Genomic DNA, 13,666 nt, shown 5'->3' with positions numbered 1-13,666 from the left:
AAGAATATTTCATTCCCCCCTACCTGCCATGGCTTCAATGGAAAGTGTGATTTTAGAGCAAATCCTTCTGTTTCTGTAGGTGGTGTTTAAATTTTTCTTTAGCCCACAAAGTGAAAGGAACCGAGACATCATTCGACGGTCAGGGCTTCTTTTGTGGCAATTATTGATGGCTCCGAAAGACCAAATTTGCCCAGAAATACAGAAGGAAGTCTGTCTTGCCATCAGGTAAACTGCTGTGCATTATCTCAGTTGTTCCAGCTGATTTGCTGAAGTATCCATCAGGCAGTGGGACAGAGGACCAAAGTTTATTTGTATATTGCTCTTTGATCTCAAAGGCATTTTTTCCAGTTTTCTTTTTGTAATTTATCAGTTCAATCAGAATCATACTTGACCTTAGATTAACCCATAACTCACTAAATATTCCCTTCTAATCTTTAATGATATGGTATTCACATAATAACATGCGTATTTTGTTCATATTCACATATTTTTGTGTCTACTTTTTCCTTTGTGTGTTATTTCCTATGGGTCTTGTATATTTCCACCTATTTCTTTCATTTATCCTTCTTTATGGCAATATAGTACTCCCATAAATTGAGGGACCTCAATGCAATGGGGCATTTCAGTTTTTTCAAGATTTTCACAATTTACTCATGCATAAAAACAAATGAGTTGCACTATAATCTTTAAGATCCTTTCCTGCTCAAATCGTGTATGGAAACATACACAGTGTTGTTGTAAAGAAAATCCTTGGTGAACCGTGAAATGCTGGAGAAATGGAAGATTTAATTATTAATTTCTTTCTAGTGTGTTTTCAATAATCTACCAAAGGCATATTTCCAACAGTGTTCCATAAAGGTCTGACCAGTTTTATGACTCTTATATATTGTCAGAGTCTTCTCTAGAAAGAGCCTTAAAAATCTTTATGAAATTTCATCCAGATACCAACTGACCAACTGCCTCAGTATAATAAGTGATCATTTAAACAAACTCAAGGTTGTTTGCTCTTTGAAGGGAGAGCAGGGAAAAGGAAAGATAATCTCAGAGAATCTTAAGAATTCAAAGGGTCATCTAGTGTAGCCCACACTAAAAATGAAGAAATGGGGGTGATAATGGGAAGGAAAGGGAGCACAGAGCATCTCCAACTATTAAAAGATTCCAGTGAATCTTCTCATGAATGGGAAAGAGTCCAAAGTAGAGACAAAACTGCTTACTCTGCTCCTTCTTGTCATAAATTATGAATCCTGAAGGATCTAGTTTATTTTAAGTTTTACAATTTCCTTCCCCCACCCCCCACAGAAGGCAGTTTGTCAGTCTTTATATTGTTTCCATGGTATACACTGATCCAAATTGAGTGTGATGAGAGAGAAATCATATGCTTAAGGAAGAAACATAAAGTATAAGAGATAGCAAGATCAGACAATAAGTTACCAGGTTTTTTTCCCTAAATTTAAGGTAATAGTACTTGGTCTTTGTTCAAACTCCACAGTTGTTTCTTTGGATACAGATGGTATTCTCGAGCCCCAAATTGTCCCTGATTGCTGCACTGATGGAATGAGCGAGTCCATCAAGGTTGATTATCGCCCCCATGTTGCTGTTAGGGTGTACAGTGTTTTTCTGGTTCTGCATCAGTTCATGCAAATCCCTCCAGGCTTCCCTGAATTCCCATCCTTCCTGGTTTCTCATGGAACAGTAGTGTTCCATAACATATATATGCCACAGTTTACTAAGCCATTTCTCAATTGAAGGACATTTACTTGATTTCCAATTCTTTGCCACCACAAACAGGGCTACTTATGAATATTTTTGTACAAGTGATATTTTTGCCCTTTTTCATCATCTCTTCAGGGTATAGACCCAGTAGTGGTATTGCTGGATCAAAGGGTATAACATTTTTGTTGCTCTTTGGCCATAGTTCCAGATTTCTCTCCAGAAAGGGTTGGATGAGTTCACAGCTCCAACAGCAATGTAATAGTGTCTCAGATTTCCCACAGCCCTTCCAACAATGATCATTATCCTTTCTGGTCATATTGGTCAGTCTGAGAGGTGTGAGGTGATACCTCAGAGAAGCTTTAATTTGCATTTCTCTAATTATTAATGATTTAGAGCAATTTTTCATATGACTATGGATTGCTTTGATCTCCTCATCTGTAAATTGCCTTTGCAATCCTTTGACTATTTGTCAATTGGGGAATGGCTTTTTTTTTTTAAATATGACTCAGTTCTCTGTATATTTTAGAAATGAGTCCTTTATCAGAAACATAAGTTGTAAAGATTGTTTCCCAGTTTGCTACATTTCTTTTGATCTCGGTTACATTTTTAATCTTTTTTAAAAAACTAGGTAGATTTTTTTCTTCTACCTGGGTACTACATTAAATTTCCCCTTTTTTGTCCTTTTCTCACCAGTAATGTCCTTTAGGTTTTGGTCTGGCTCCCCTGGCAATGGAGGGATTTAGACAAATTTGAGGGCCACTTTTGTTTTGATGAATTCACAGCCCAGTTTGGCCTAAATAGAATCCAATACCTTCTTTTGAAATCAATTAAACTGGATTGGTTCCACACTAGAATTAGTCTAGACCCCATTGTTCTCTCATTGAAGTAGGACATGTGCTGACATGTGAGGGCAGGTCCTTGAAAGAGGCCTATCAGAGCCTGGTAAAGAGGAGTCAGAAGGACCTGGCTGTTCATCTGGCTTGCTCTGTGACATGGGCAAATGGAACTTCTCTGAGCCTCAAATAGTTTTCTGATATTCTGAGTTTTAGATAGGTTTCAATTTGTAACAGTGGAGAGAATTCCCATACCAATGAATTCCTATGTTATTGATCTTTTGCTGTGTGTGTGTGTGTGTGTGTGTGTGTGTGTGTGTGTGATTTGTTTCAAAAGTAGGCATTTCCAAACCTTTTTTAGTTAATACCATAAAATAAACTTAAGATAAATGAAAGCCTAATATTATTTACTTTATCATTTTCTACCTATGTAGTCACTCCCATGATAGAGTAAGGAAAGATTTCAAGGAAGGATATGTTATTTGGAGGAGCGGATGGCTCCGGTCGTGCTTTTGTCTTTTCTCTCCTTGAAGGATCTAGGGGAATGGGGAACATTGACATCTGATGCTAGTTTTTAAGGCCAAATCTTTCCTTCTATTGAGAGAGTGGGGCTACTTGGCCACAAGAACCAGGTGTTTGAGTCAGAGCATAGACACTGACATTTAAGGCCTGTTTCATGGCTATCAAATGAGAGGTCTCACAAGATAATAAGAGTAAGAGTCATTTTTTAAGAAATGGAGCTTTTGGGTTTACATACTTTTCCCTTAACAGCCCTGTGAGATAGAAAGTCTTAGCATTCTGTTTTACGGAGTGAGAGAAGTGAAGTCACTACAATCACACAGTTAATGGAGATCAGAATAGAGTCAGCTTTCACACTACTCTGTCTCTTAATGTGGTACAATGGATAATCCTGAAACTTTCTTCCCTTTTTAACTCCTATGATCGTATATTTAGTCAATATATTCCAGCATCAAAATGCACAATAAAATTGGCGTCCTGGGTTGTCCCTAGCCATCCAATTAAACCAGTTCTATCCATCTGCACAAGTTAAATGTTGGAGAACTCACAAATAGGACAACAAAAGGTTTTCAGGATGTGTGGGGTGAGTTAACTAACTCCTTTTGTAGAATTTCAGGCAGAATAAGAAAAGAAAATTTTTTTAAAAGTGAAAATGAATATTTAGAACTCTTCTAGGAAGGAATCGGTTTCTGTTTGCCTACAACATGTTCAAAAAGTAATTTTTTTGTTTTCTCTCATTTTAGCTCTGGTTTAACTATCCTGTACCCAGGAGAAGTTGAAATGAATAACTTACTTAAACTGGTCTTAACAGAAGGTGAGAATGCTCTTCAGGTGACATTTTAAGAATTGACCTTGGATAGGATATCCTTGAAGGCAGGAGCTTTTATCTATATCCTCATTGACAAAAAAGAGTGTCATCTACTTGTGAAGTCCACAAAGGACTTCAGAAACATTTGTGGCATTGCATCAGATGATGGGGGAAGGATTACAATAACTAAATAATAATTAAAAATTCCTCTAAACCTGGAAGGAAATTGAATATTATAAGGTTAACTTGTCTTTTAGAATTTCAAAGACCCTTGATTAAATCTTGCCTAATTCACTTAGAACAACTCCATAGCCCTAGAGAAGTTGCTTAAAGTTTCTCAGCCATAGTTTCCTGTCTCTCAGGGTTGTTGTTACAATGGTCGTATTTGTCCTTATGTAAAGTGCTTTGTAGACCTTCATGTGCTATGAAAGTGTCTGCTATTAGGAATCTCACTTGGTTTTTTCAACTTAGCATTCAGATTTTGAAATTGGAGCTCCAGGATTGCTGTGCTCAGCCAGAACTTGGTAGCCTGAGTTAGAGGAAGATAAGATAGGGACCGAAGTTGTTTGCCTTGTGGGGACTTTGTCATCAGGGAGTAAATAACCCAGAAGGCAGAATGAGAGTAGCAACTAACATTCTGGCATTACTCTTAGGACATTTAAACAGTTGCCCCCAAGTTATTTCCTAGTGAATCAGGTTCCTGGGCACCATGGCTCAGATTCCATTACTAGTAAACCTTTGTACTATCTATCACAGGAGAGAGAAACACTGGGCTTTCCCAGCTTCGGGATGTGATCCTGACCAATTTGGCTGAACAACTTCAAAACAATCGATTTGGTAGTGATGAAGATGATCATTACAGGTGATGCAATTACACTGTTCATTAGTCATTGTGTGTCAGCCTCAGAATGACCTTGATCAGCACTTGACTTGCCCTTTGGAGTCTATTATAACATTGCCTCTAACACTTGAGTGAACTGGGGGAGGGGGTAAACATCTGAACATTTTTAATGCTTTTCCAAATTCAGATTCTTTAATAAAAGTTTAAACAGGGGCAGCTAGGTGGTACAGTGGATAGAGTACCGGCCCTGAGTTCACATGTGCTCTCAGACACGCAATAATTATGTAGCTATGTGACCTTGGACAAGTCACTTATCCCCACTGCCTTGCAAAAACTAAAAAAGATAAAATAAAAGTTTAAATTTCATTAAGTCAGTGCCCTTTTCACCATGTGGGCTGGTGCAGTCTCAAAGGCAGCCGAGTTCTAGGACTAACTGGGCCAAAATGGACCTGGGTTACCCAGTCTAAGTCAGTGTCACTTACAGAGGCTCCTCCATTCTACTCAATTGTAAAATGAGGGTTTTGGACTGAATTCCAGCATAATTTAAAGATCTTTGTATTATTGAAGTATGAAAAGAGCTTTAGTCTCCTTTCTCATCAAATATAAAGTGGTCCGAATTCTGATCATGAATGGGGAATGATCATTAATAAGTCCTACTGCTAAAGTTTAACTCCATTTTATCAGGAGAGAATTGAATTGAAAAGATGTGCCTGAAATAAGGGCCATTGGGGATTAAGAAGGCACAGAGGCATTCCTGATCTCTTGGCCTCGACTTTATTGTTAGACTGTAGGTTTTTCTGTCATTTATAATCGGGTCAACAGAGTATGGCCAACAGAACAAATATGGCTTAAGTCTGTGTGTCCAGCTCTCAACAAAACTTTACTTTAAAAGATAAAAAACACTGTTATGTCCCAGGCCATACATAATATGTGAGAGCTAGATCTGGTCTGTGTGGCTGGCTGACCATTGATGGACAATACCCTGTGGTGGACAATACCCTGCCCTAGGTCAGTGGTAACCACCTTTACTTGTTGCCCCATGTTTCTTTCCTTGTGGCACTTTTGCCATGTATGTTGTGGTTTGACATATATGAACATTTACTTATTTGTAGGGTTAATTAAATGAGTCCTTTTTTAATCTGCATTATAGTTTCTCAGGGTTTACCAGTTGTGTGAAATGTAGCCTTTAACTAATAAGCCATCAACATTTTACTGTTACATTTTTCCTACATTTTAAAGACTAAATGATGAACTTTTGCACTACATTCTGAAGATTGTTGTTCGAGAATCCTGTATCTTAATCACCAAGTGCCAAACAGTCTCTAAAGATGATTTTCAAAGACTTCTTTCAACGGTGCCTGTAAGTAAATTGTATTTCCTGAAAGCAGGGTTCTCTTGAGCAGCCTTCTTTCAGTTCTACCAACTTTAGGCTCATTGTGCATGATGTAAGAGAGAAATTAGAAGCAGGCTTGGCCATCTGTGGGACAAAGGTATTTTGGGTAGGCCAGGCAAAGTCCATTTTCTCCAAACTCTTGGACTCTTATCCCGAACCCCAGGTCAGAGGCAAACAGCTGGATCAAGGGTGGGTGTTGTTCCTCTTTGCTCACTAATAGACTTTTCCTGCTTTAAGAGGCAGGTTTTTGTTTGATTCCATCATTCAAATAAATCCAATCTGCTCAGCAAAGGGAAATAGGCACCAGGGATCACTTTTTAGAGTTAGGCACAAGGCCCTTAGTGATGGGGGTGGGGGCGGGGGAAGACAGGGAAAGGGATCAGGAGACAAGGAGGAAAAGGGGACACATGCCATACAAAGGCATCAATTAGTGGCTTGCTAATTCGTGTGGAAGGCTCTGGGCAGCCTGACTGGGAGATCTGGGCAGCTCCCTGAGCCCTCCCTGCCAGGTACCTCCTGCAATAAATTGCCATCTGGAGCCATGGAGGGTATCTCCACATCAGGCCTCCAGGCCTCAGATCAGGCCATTGGCCTGAGTGTTTGGAGCAGGGACAACATGAGATGGCGGCAGTGGGTGAAGGAGGTTTGGCATCTTAGTCTTGTCAGCATGTTGACTCTTTGAAACAGCTCATTTCAACAAATGATTGGGAATTTGTCTTGTATGTTGCCCTTCTCTCCTTTTCTTATTTGAACTTCTCTAAAGGATTTTGCATCTTCTGTGTTTTCAGTAGCGTTTAGCTCATTCCAGTTGCCCTTATTTGTATTAAAGGCTGCTTCCTCCTGCCTGCGCTATCTGATGGCAGTACAGAACCACCTTCTCAGTAACACGGTTTTGATTAAGCCTGATGAAAACGATGACAGTGACAGTTCCTTGCAGGGAGAGACATTGAAGGTACAGGTAAACACCAAGCTTTATTCTAATGAGGCTTTCTCCAGTGTGTAGGGTGCTGCTTCCCTGGCTGCATCTGTGTGACTCAGTGGCCAGGCTTGCCATGGGGGTGCATTTTTCACAAGTGGATAATAGTGCCTTGTGCATCACCAAGGTTTTCATGCTGTTGCTCTATCACAAGAATATTTGTGACCCTGTTGTCATTGTGGCATCCCATTTGGCCCCTTTGATGGTTCTTACCTTCATTTTACATTCAAGAGTATAGAAAGAAACAGAACAATCCTGGGCTTTATAGGGATGCCCCATACCCCTGAAAATCAGGTGCCTCAGTGAGCCTGGGAGTGTGACATTGTAGATGTGAAACATTCCAAGAAGTTTGTTTGTGTCCTGTCCTCTTGTAATGCAGGTGCCTTTGTTGCAAAGGATGCTCAGCTTCCTTTTCATAATCTGTTAAATCATTTGTTGATTTTTTTTCCTGAACTCATAATCCATCTCAACTTTTCTGTAATTATTTAATGAAAATTGTCAACTATACGGTTTTTCAATAATTTGTCCTGAAATAGCAATTAGAATAAGCCAAAGATTGTTATTGCAGTAATGATATCATTTCAACAGATGCTTGGACCTTTTGTTGGCATCTTTATGTCGAGGTTTATCATTTGGGGAAGACTTAAGAACTAGGTAACTAATCTGTTCAATCCTAAAAATATTTGACTTAGATAAATTTCCTCTTCCCCCCAAAAAGATACCCACCCACCCCCAGAAAATAAAGGTAAAATTCCTTGCAGCATCCCATTTCTTTATTTCTGCTGAATGCATTCTGACATAAATTCCATGTAAAGCATATATCTAGCCCTATTTTATCTTGATATCACATTAATTTGGATAGAGGGGGGGATTTTTCCATCTAACTAAAATTTGTGTAAAAATCAGAAGCCACTATATTCTAGATTGCAGAATAGAATCTTTTATTTTTCATTTTAGATTTTTTTTCCCTTTCAAAGAAATCTCCTCATAGGGATGCCACCAGCCTTCAGAAGTCACCTGTAGCCAAGTCCTTGGGACATGTAGGGGCCAGGGGGCTAGAGGTAGCAACTGCATTCAACTCTTTTGAAGCCACTTTTGCTCAAATCTCCATTGGTAAGGAGTTCGAATGTTGTGTTACCCACAACTATGACATCAGCATTACTTTTCTTTAAAAAGATTGAAATTCTAAAGTTAATCTAATAAAAAGGAGCCCCAGAAAATTCCTAACATAAAAGCAGTCTTCTCTCTGTCTGCCTAGAAAGAGTAATTGTTGAGCTGTTTTGTTATTTATATAATGAAAGAATAATCAGTCATAAGATCAGTGTGTACCATCTCAACTTGGGGCTTGAAATGTGGCATTTCTAAAGAAAAATAGAGATTTCTGTGTAGCAGGCAGGCTTAGTCATGTTCTTTTAGAGGAAATAGGAAAGAGCTAAATTTGTCCATGAGCTTCCAAATTGTAGCCCTCTCCCTGGAATCTACTCCTAGCTCTCCCATAATCTCAACAACAGCTTTTTTTGACTTTTTAATAACCTGGAACTGTCTGCTGCTTCAGCTGAGTCTTTTGTCTATTTTCAAGTATATTGGATATAAAGCATTGCGTAAAAGCTAAATTGTATTGTTACAGAACTGTTGTGTATTTGTCTCATTTTATTCACCTTCTGTGCCCTTTCCCTATGCGTACACCTTTCACTGTTGTGTTTTTCTCTTTAGCTATCCTCATACCACCTAAGGCCGTCTTCCACCTGGGCAGTTCCTTGGCTGGCCCCCAGCAGCTTTCTGATGCTGGATGGGATGGGGGCAGTGCCTTTCCTCTCTAGGGACTTGATGTGCCCCTCTGTGAAATGCAGTGGCTAATTGTGCCAGCACTCGCTCCGGGGTGTAGCATCCCAAATCCAATGGCCACTTGAAGTCCTAGTGGAGTTTTCAGCTTTGGGCTGACCCTGTCCACCACATTATTTAATTTGGAAGCATACATTTTTCTTTTTCTTTTTCTTTTTCACTTGTCAATGTATTCATCAGAACATAAAGTCTGACCCTATGACATTTTGTACCTAGGAGTTAAAGGCCAGTATTTTGGCTCTTGCTACCCAAATCCTAACTGGATGTGATGAAGTTCTAGAAATGCTTCAGCAAGTCACAACTGCACTCCTGAACAGTGATATAGCTGACCGGGACCAGAGGTGAGCAGTACTGAGGGTCAGTAAGCCCAGAGACTTAGAAAGTGAAACTGGACTGCAGTGTCATCTGTTATATCAAAGGCAATTTTGGTGTTGAAACCCCCAAAGGGCAAGAATTTAAATCTAGAGATAGTAGAACCTATTTTCTTACTGCTTTTGGTTTTATTGATGGTTTTTGTTTCTTAAGTCCACCTGACATGCCCCTTGCCCAATATAGCCCACCTTTTTAACAAAAGAAAAAGTTCAGCAAAATCAACCATCTGGAAAGCACTTTCTGTGTCCTATCAGAGTTATAACTAGAACAAGGCAAGAGGAATATTGGTCCAGAGTACAGGCATGATTAAGGGTGGATGGACCAGGCAGTTAGACTACAGTGGCACATCTTTAGTAGAACTACTTACTACTCTTCCCTTTCCCATTTCCCCAAATCCTGTCCCTTTGTTGCCACTCCTGAAGGGTCACCTTCCTCCCAATTTCTTTCAGGGATTAACCCTTCTTTGAGGAGAACTACACTCTCTTACTGTCCCGCTGCCTGTCCTCTTACCCCTACCTTCATCCCCCAGCCTGGATTTCTTGTTGGTAGGTTCCTTTCTCTTATCTTCCTTAATAAGTGTCCCATTTCTTCAGTAAAGTCCTTCTCTGCTGCCTCTTCCTGGGGTAGAAATTACTATGGAATTTCAGAGTTGGAAGGAATTTCAGCGCACACCTTAATAAGAATCTTTTGTAGCATCTCTGACAATGATCCTTTGACCTCTGCTCAGAGGTCTCCATTGCGGCTGCCATTCCACCTTGAAACAGCTCTTGTGAGTCAGATCTTCTTTCCTTCTAGCCCAGGTTGACCTTTGCACAGCTTCCATTCACTTTTCCCATTTCTTCTTTCTGGGACCACACAGAAACAATCTAATCCTTCTCCCATATGAATGCCCTTGAAACATGTGAAGGAAAGCCTTCTTTAAGGGAAACACCAGTTGTTTTGTCTACAGTTTGTCCAGGCTTCCTTTTTCTTTTCAGCCCCTAAATCAATATTATTATGATATAACTGAGTGTAATAAGAATTTTTTATTTTTGCCATGTGGAATGGCATTTGTCACCCCTTTCTATAAGAATTTGACAATTGGATTTTCCCTAAATTTCCTTCTCTTTAAATAGCACCTAGAACAGTCCCATTCGCAGCCAAATAATACATTCTTCAATGCTGTGGGTGCTTGTTTGACCATCATAGATTTTGACTTTGCTGCACTCTAGTAGTAAGCCATCTTCATTTGTTTCTGTGGCCAAAAAAAGACAGTCCTAAGTATGTGGATGACCTTCTGCAAATGAGCTTGTTTGAAGTTGACTGGTCTGGACCTTTGATGATAGCCTTTTGACCCTGTCCTTGACAGAAACTTCTCAAATTTGATAAAATAGTACTAGGAGCAGCTGACATTCATGTAACACTGATTATATGTTGAGCTTTTTACAATTAGCATCTCTGTTGATCATCAAAACAACCCTGGGAGGTAGTAACTATTATTATCCCTATTTTAGAGCTAAGGAAACTAAGGCACAAGTTAAGTGACTTGCCTAGAATCACATGGCCATTAATATCTGAGGCAAGATTTGAATTCAAGTCTTCCAGATTCCAGGTCCATTGTTGTAATCATTATATGATTCTTGTGTTTGATCATTGAGAGTAGGAGTTGTTTTCTTTGTATTTCTATCCCCATTGCCTTGCACAGATCTTCTTGGCACACAGTAGGTGTTTAAGAAAATATAGATTGATTTATTTGGTTAGTGGGTTCGTTGATCCATCAGAATTGGTGCTCCATTTGTGGTGGTTTGGATTACATTGGGCCATCCAGCCTTACCCACAAAGGCATGAGGAGGAAGTGGGGTGAGTAGGACCCCATTGAAGGGAGTGTTCATACAATTAAATCCTTTGACAATAATGACTCTTTTGGCTCTGACTTGGCTTGTACTCTGAATGGGTTCTGTTATCTATTAAAAAACAAGTAAAGCTTAATAAATGATCCATGTATATTCTGTACAAAAAATGTTTCCATGGTCCTATATTGAAGAAATCTTTTAGTCATTGCTCTTAAAGGCACTGCAGTGGTTTACCTTGCATTCACGCTTGATACCTGTCTTTGGTCAGAGGAAAAAGTACAGTATCTTTTCATGTGTGGCTATTTGCACCTAAGACACTAAGGATTTGGGTCTCTGAAAAGAACAGTTTAATTTTCACTTTTTTTTTTTGTTTTTTTTTTTTTCCTTTGGATCTGTTTCTTCTTTCACAGCTTGACTAATATGGAGATAGTTTTGTACAATTGCACATATATAGTCTAAATCAAATTACCATTTTAAGGAATGGAGAGGGTAGAGAGAAAAATTTGAAACTCAAAATTTTTTCAAACTGAATGTTAAAATTGTCTCTAATTGTAATTGGAAAAAATAAAATACCAATTTAAAAAGATAAATTAAAAGAACAGTATACAGAACTCTAAAACTTATACATGGACAGACACACACACAATAACACACAGAGACAGACACACACACACACACACACACACACACGGCATACTCTAACACTTTGCTCTGAGGGAGGTGTAATCTGATGTGCAAGACTGGAAGCCTAAATTCTATTCCTGGCTCTGACATGGATATCCTTTTTAGGCTAGAAAAAAAATTGTATAACACCTCCCTCTTCTTTTACACTCCCCCACACACTGGTCTCCATTCCTTTCTCTGAGTGTAGAGATTAAGAAAAGGTGATCCTTCAAGTAGCATTTAAAATCTTCTCTCCATCTGCATGGTATCTGCCTGGATTGTCTGAATGGTTAGTAGAGCCAAAGGGTTTGGAGGTTGCAAAGCTGAACAAGTATTTAGTTTCTCCATTCAAGAGCTACAAAAGCCCATAAAGTAAATAAGGACCCTATTTTATGGTTCACTCTAGCCATGTGGGGGTGACCATTTACCTGTTGAAATTTATGTGAATTAGGAAAAGGAAAACACCCCATATGTCTGATAAAGTCACTGAATAAGAACGATATTTTCTACCTGTTTTGTTTTCTACCTTCCTTTGAAGAAGATAGAAAGTGCTTAATGTTAACTTACATTTCTGGGTAAGATCTAGCTAATTAATAGGTGCAAGAAGATTGAATTTAATAGACATTTTTCATGTAAATGCTAGATGATTTTCTGTTGTTTTCTCTTCCCCAAAATGTCTGAGATTGTGTTTTCTTGGCTATTTTGCAGATTAAAAGGCTTGGAACAAGTCACTAAAGCTACAATGCTTGGTCACCTTCTTCCCGTGTTACTGACCTCCCTGATGCATCCAAATTTACAGACTTTGACAATGGCTGATGCCCTGATGCCCCAGCTGGTCCAGCTTGTGCTTTATACCAGTCAGGTATGGCCTTTGATGCTGACTGAGTATATTGCCTTATATTGACCGAGGCATCTATCCTACCAAAAATATATTCAGTGCAAGCAAAAACCAGAGAGTCAGAGAGCAGGGATGATGAAGAAAATTTTTATGTCTTAAAAAATGAACTACATCTCACATCATTAGATGGTTAAGAGTAATTGTTCCCCTCTTTTATTACATTATGTACTTATGAGTTCTGCAGTGGATGTGTGTGTGTGTTGAGTTCACGTTCTTTTGTACAAGTAGGACTATGAACCCAACATCCTTCTGGATCCTTCATGACCTTGCCAGCTGCTAGTGGCAGGGTATTCTCTATATGGCAATATAGACTTTAATTAAGGAAAATTATGTTAATAGATTTGAGTAATATAATAGTATTTATTCACCAAAAACAATCAGGCTAGAAAGATCTAGATTTGACTTTTGGTGACCTTAAGTGATTCACTTCATTCTCTGTGCCTTTATCTCTTTGTGAAATGGAATTAATAAGACAAAGGAGGTCACCTTTTTGACCCTGACCTCCTTGGAAAGAAACCTCTCTATCATTTCATGGTCTATTGTTATTGAAATTAGGATATGTGACTTAAGATGATTGGTTGTGTGTGTTTCAGACGGCCTTGCTGCTTAAAACTCAGTCTCCAGTTTTTGCTGAAATGGGTTGTTCTCCATGTGGTACCTCAGATCAGAAGGGCAAGCTGTTCCCAGATGAGAGGTGATTCATGCTATTTTATTAAACAACACCCCCCCCATTTTGTTATTTATTTTTATTTTTTAATGAAGACTTATTATCTGTCACAGTGTTTCTTGTCAGGGAAGCTGTAACTAGAAAAAGAAAAGATTGGAAGGTCAAAATTTTGCATTGTTTGTAAAATTGCTTTATAGATTTATAAATAGTTGTGTTTTTTTCTAAAGTACATTTGATTTCTGTAAGGAAATAATTTCCCAAAGAATTGAGAGATGAGTCCAACCCCTGAATGAAAATGAAATTCAACTC

General features: G+C 38.8%; 1 protein-coding gene across 17 annotated transcripts in view; it reads left to right on the top strand.

The window, feature by feature from the left end:
* HECTD4 (HECT domain E3 ubiquitin protein ligase 4) overlaps nt 1–13,666 on the top strand; it is a 192,534-nt gene that overhangs the window by 109,871 nt on the left and 68,997 nt on the right. For 15 of the 17 annotated variants that reach the window (XM_074205762.1, XM_074205761.1, XM_074205760.1 and 12 more), the window contains 8 exons: nt 80–225; nt 3,809–3,879; nt 4,630–4,735; nt 5,954–6,074; nt 6,937–7,065; nt 9,142–9,266; nt 12,501–12,654; nt 13,284–13,384. In XM_074205762.1, coding sequence (XP_074061863.1) covers nt 80–225; nt 3,809–3,879; nt 4,630–4,735; nt 5,954–6,074; nt 6,937–7,065; nt 9,142–9,266; nt 12,501–12,654; nt 13,284–13,384 — 953 coding nt within the window. Of the gene's footprint in view, nt 1–79; nt 226–3,808; nt 3,880–4,629; nt 4,736–5,953; nt 6,075–6,895; nt 7,066–9,141; nt 9,267–12,500; nt 12,655–13,283; nt 13,385–13,666 lie in introns of those variants that run through there. The other 2 variants (XM_074205763.1, XM_074205777.1) reach the window with 2 other exon arrangements.

The sequence above is a fragment of the Macrotis lagotis genome, chromosome X (genome assembly GCF_037893015.1).
Source record: "Macrotis lagotis isolate mMagLag1 chromosome X, bilby.v1.9.chrom.fasta, whole genome shotgun sequence".
Taxonomy (NCBI): Eukaryota; Metazoa; Chordata; class Mammalia; order Peramelemorphia; family Peramelidae; genus Macrotis; species Macrotis lagotis.
Note: the sequence above shows the minus strand (reverse complement) of the source record. Positions and strands in the feature narration are given on the sequence as shown.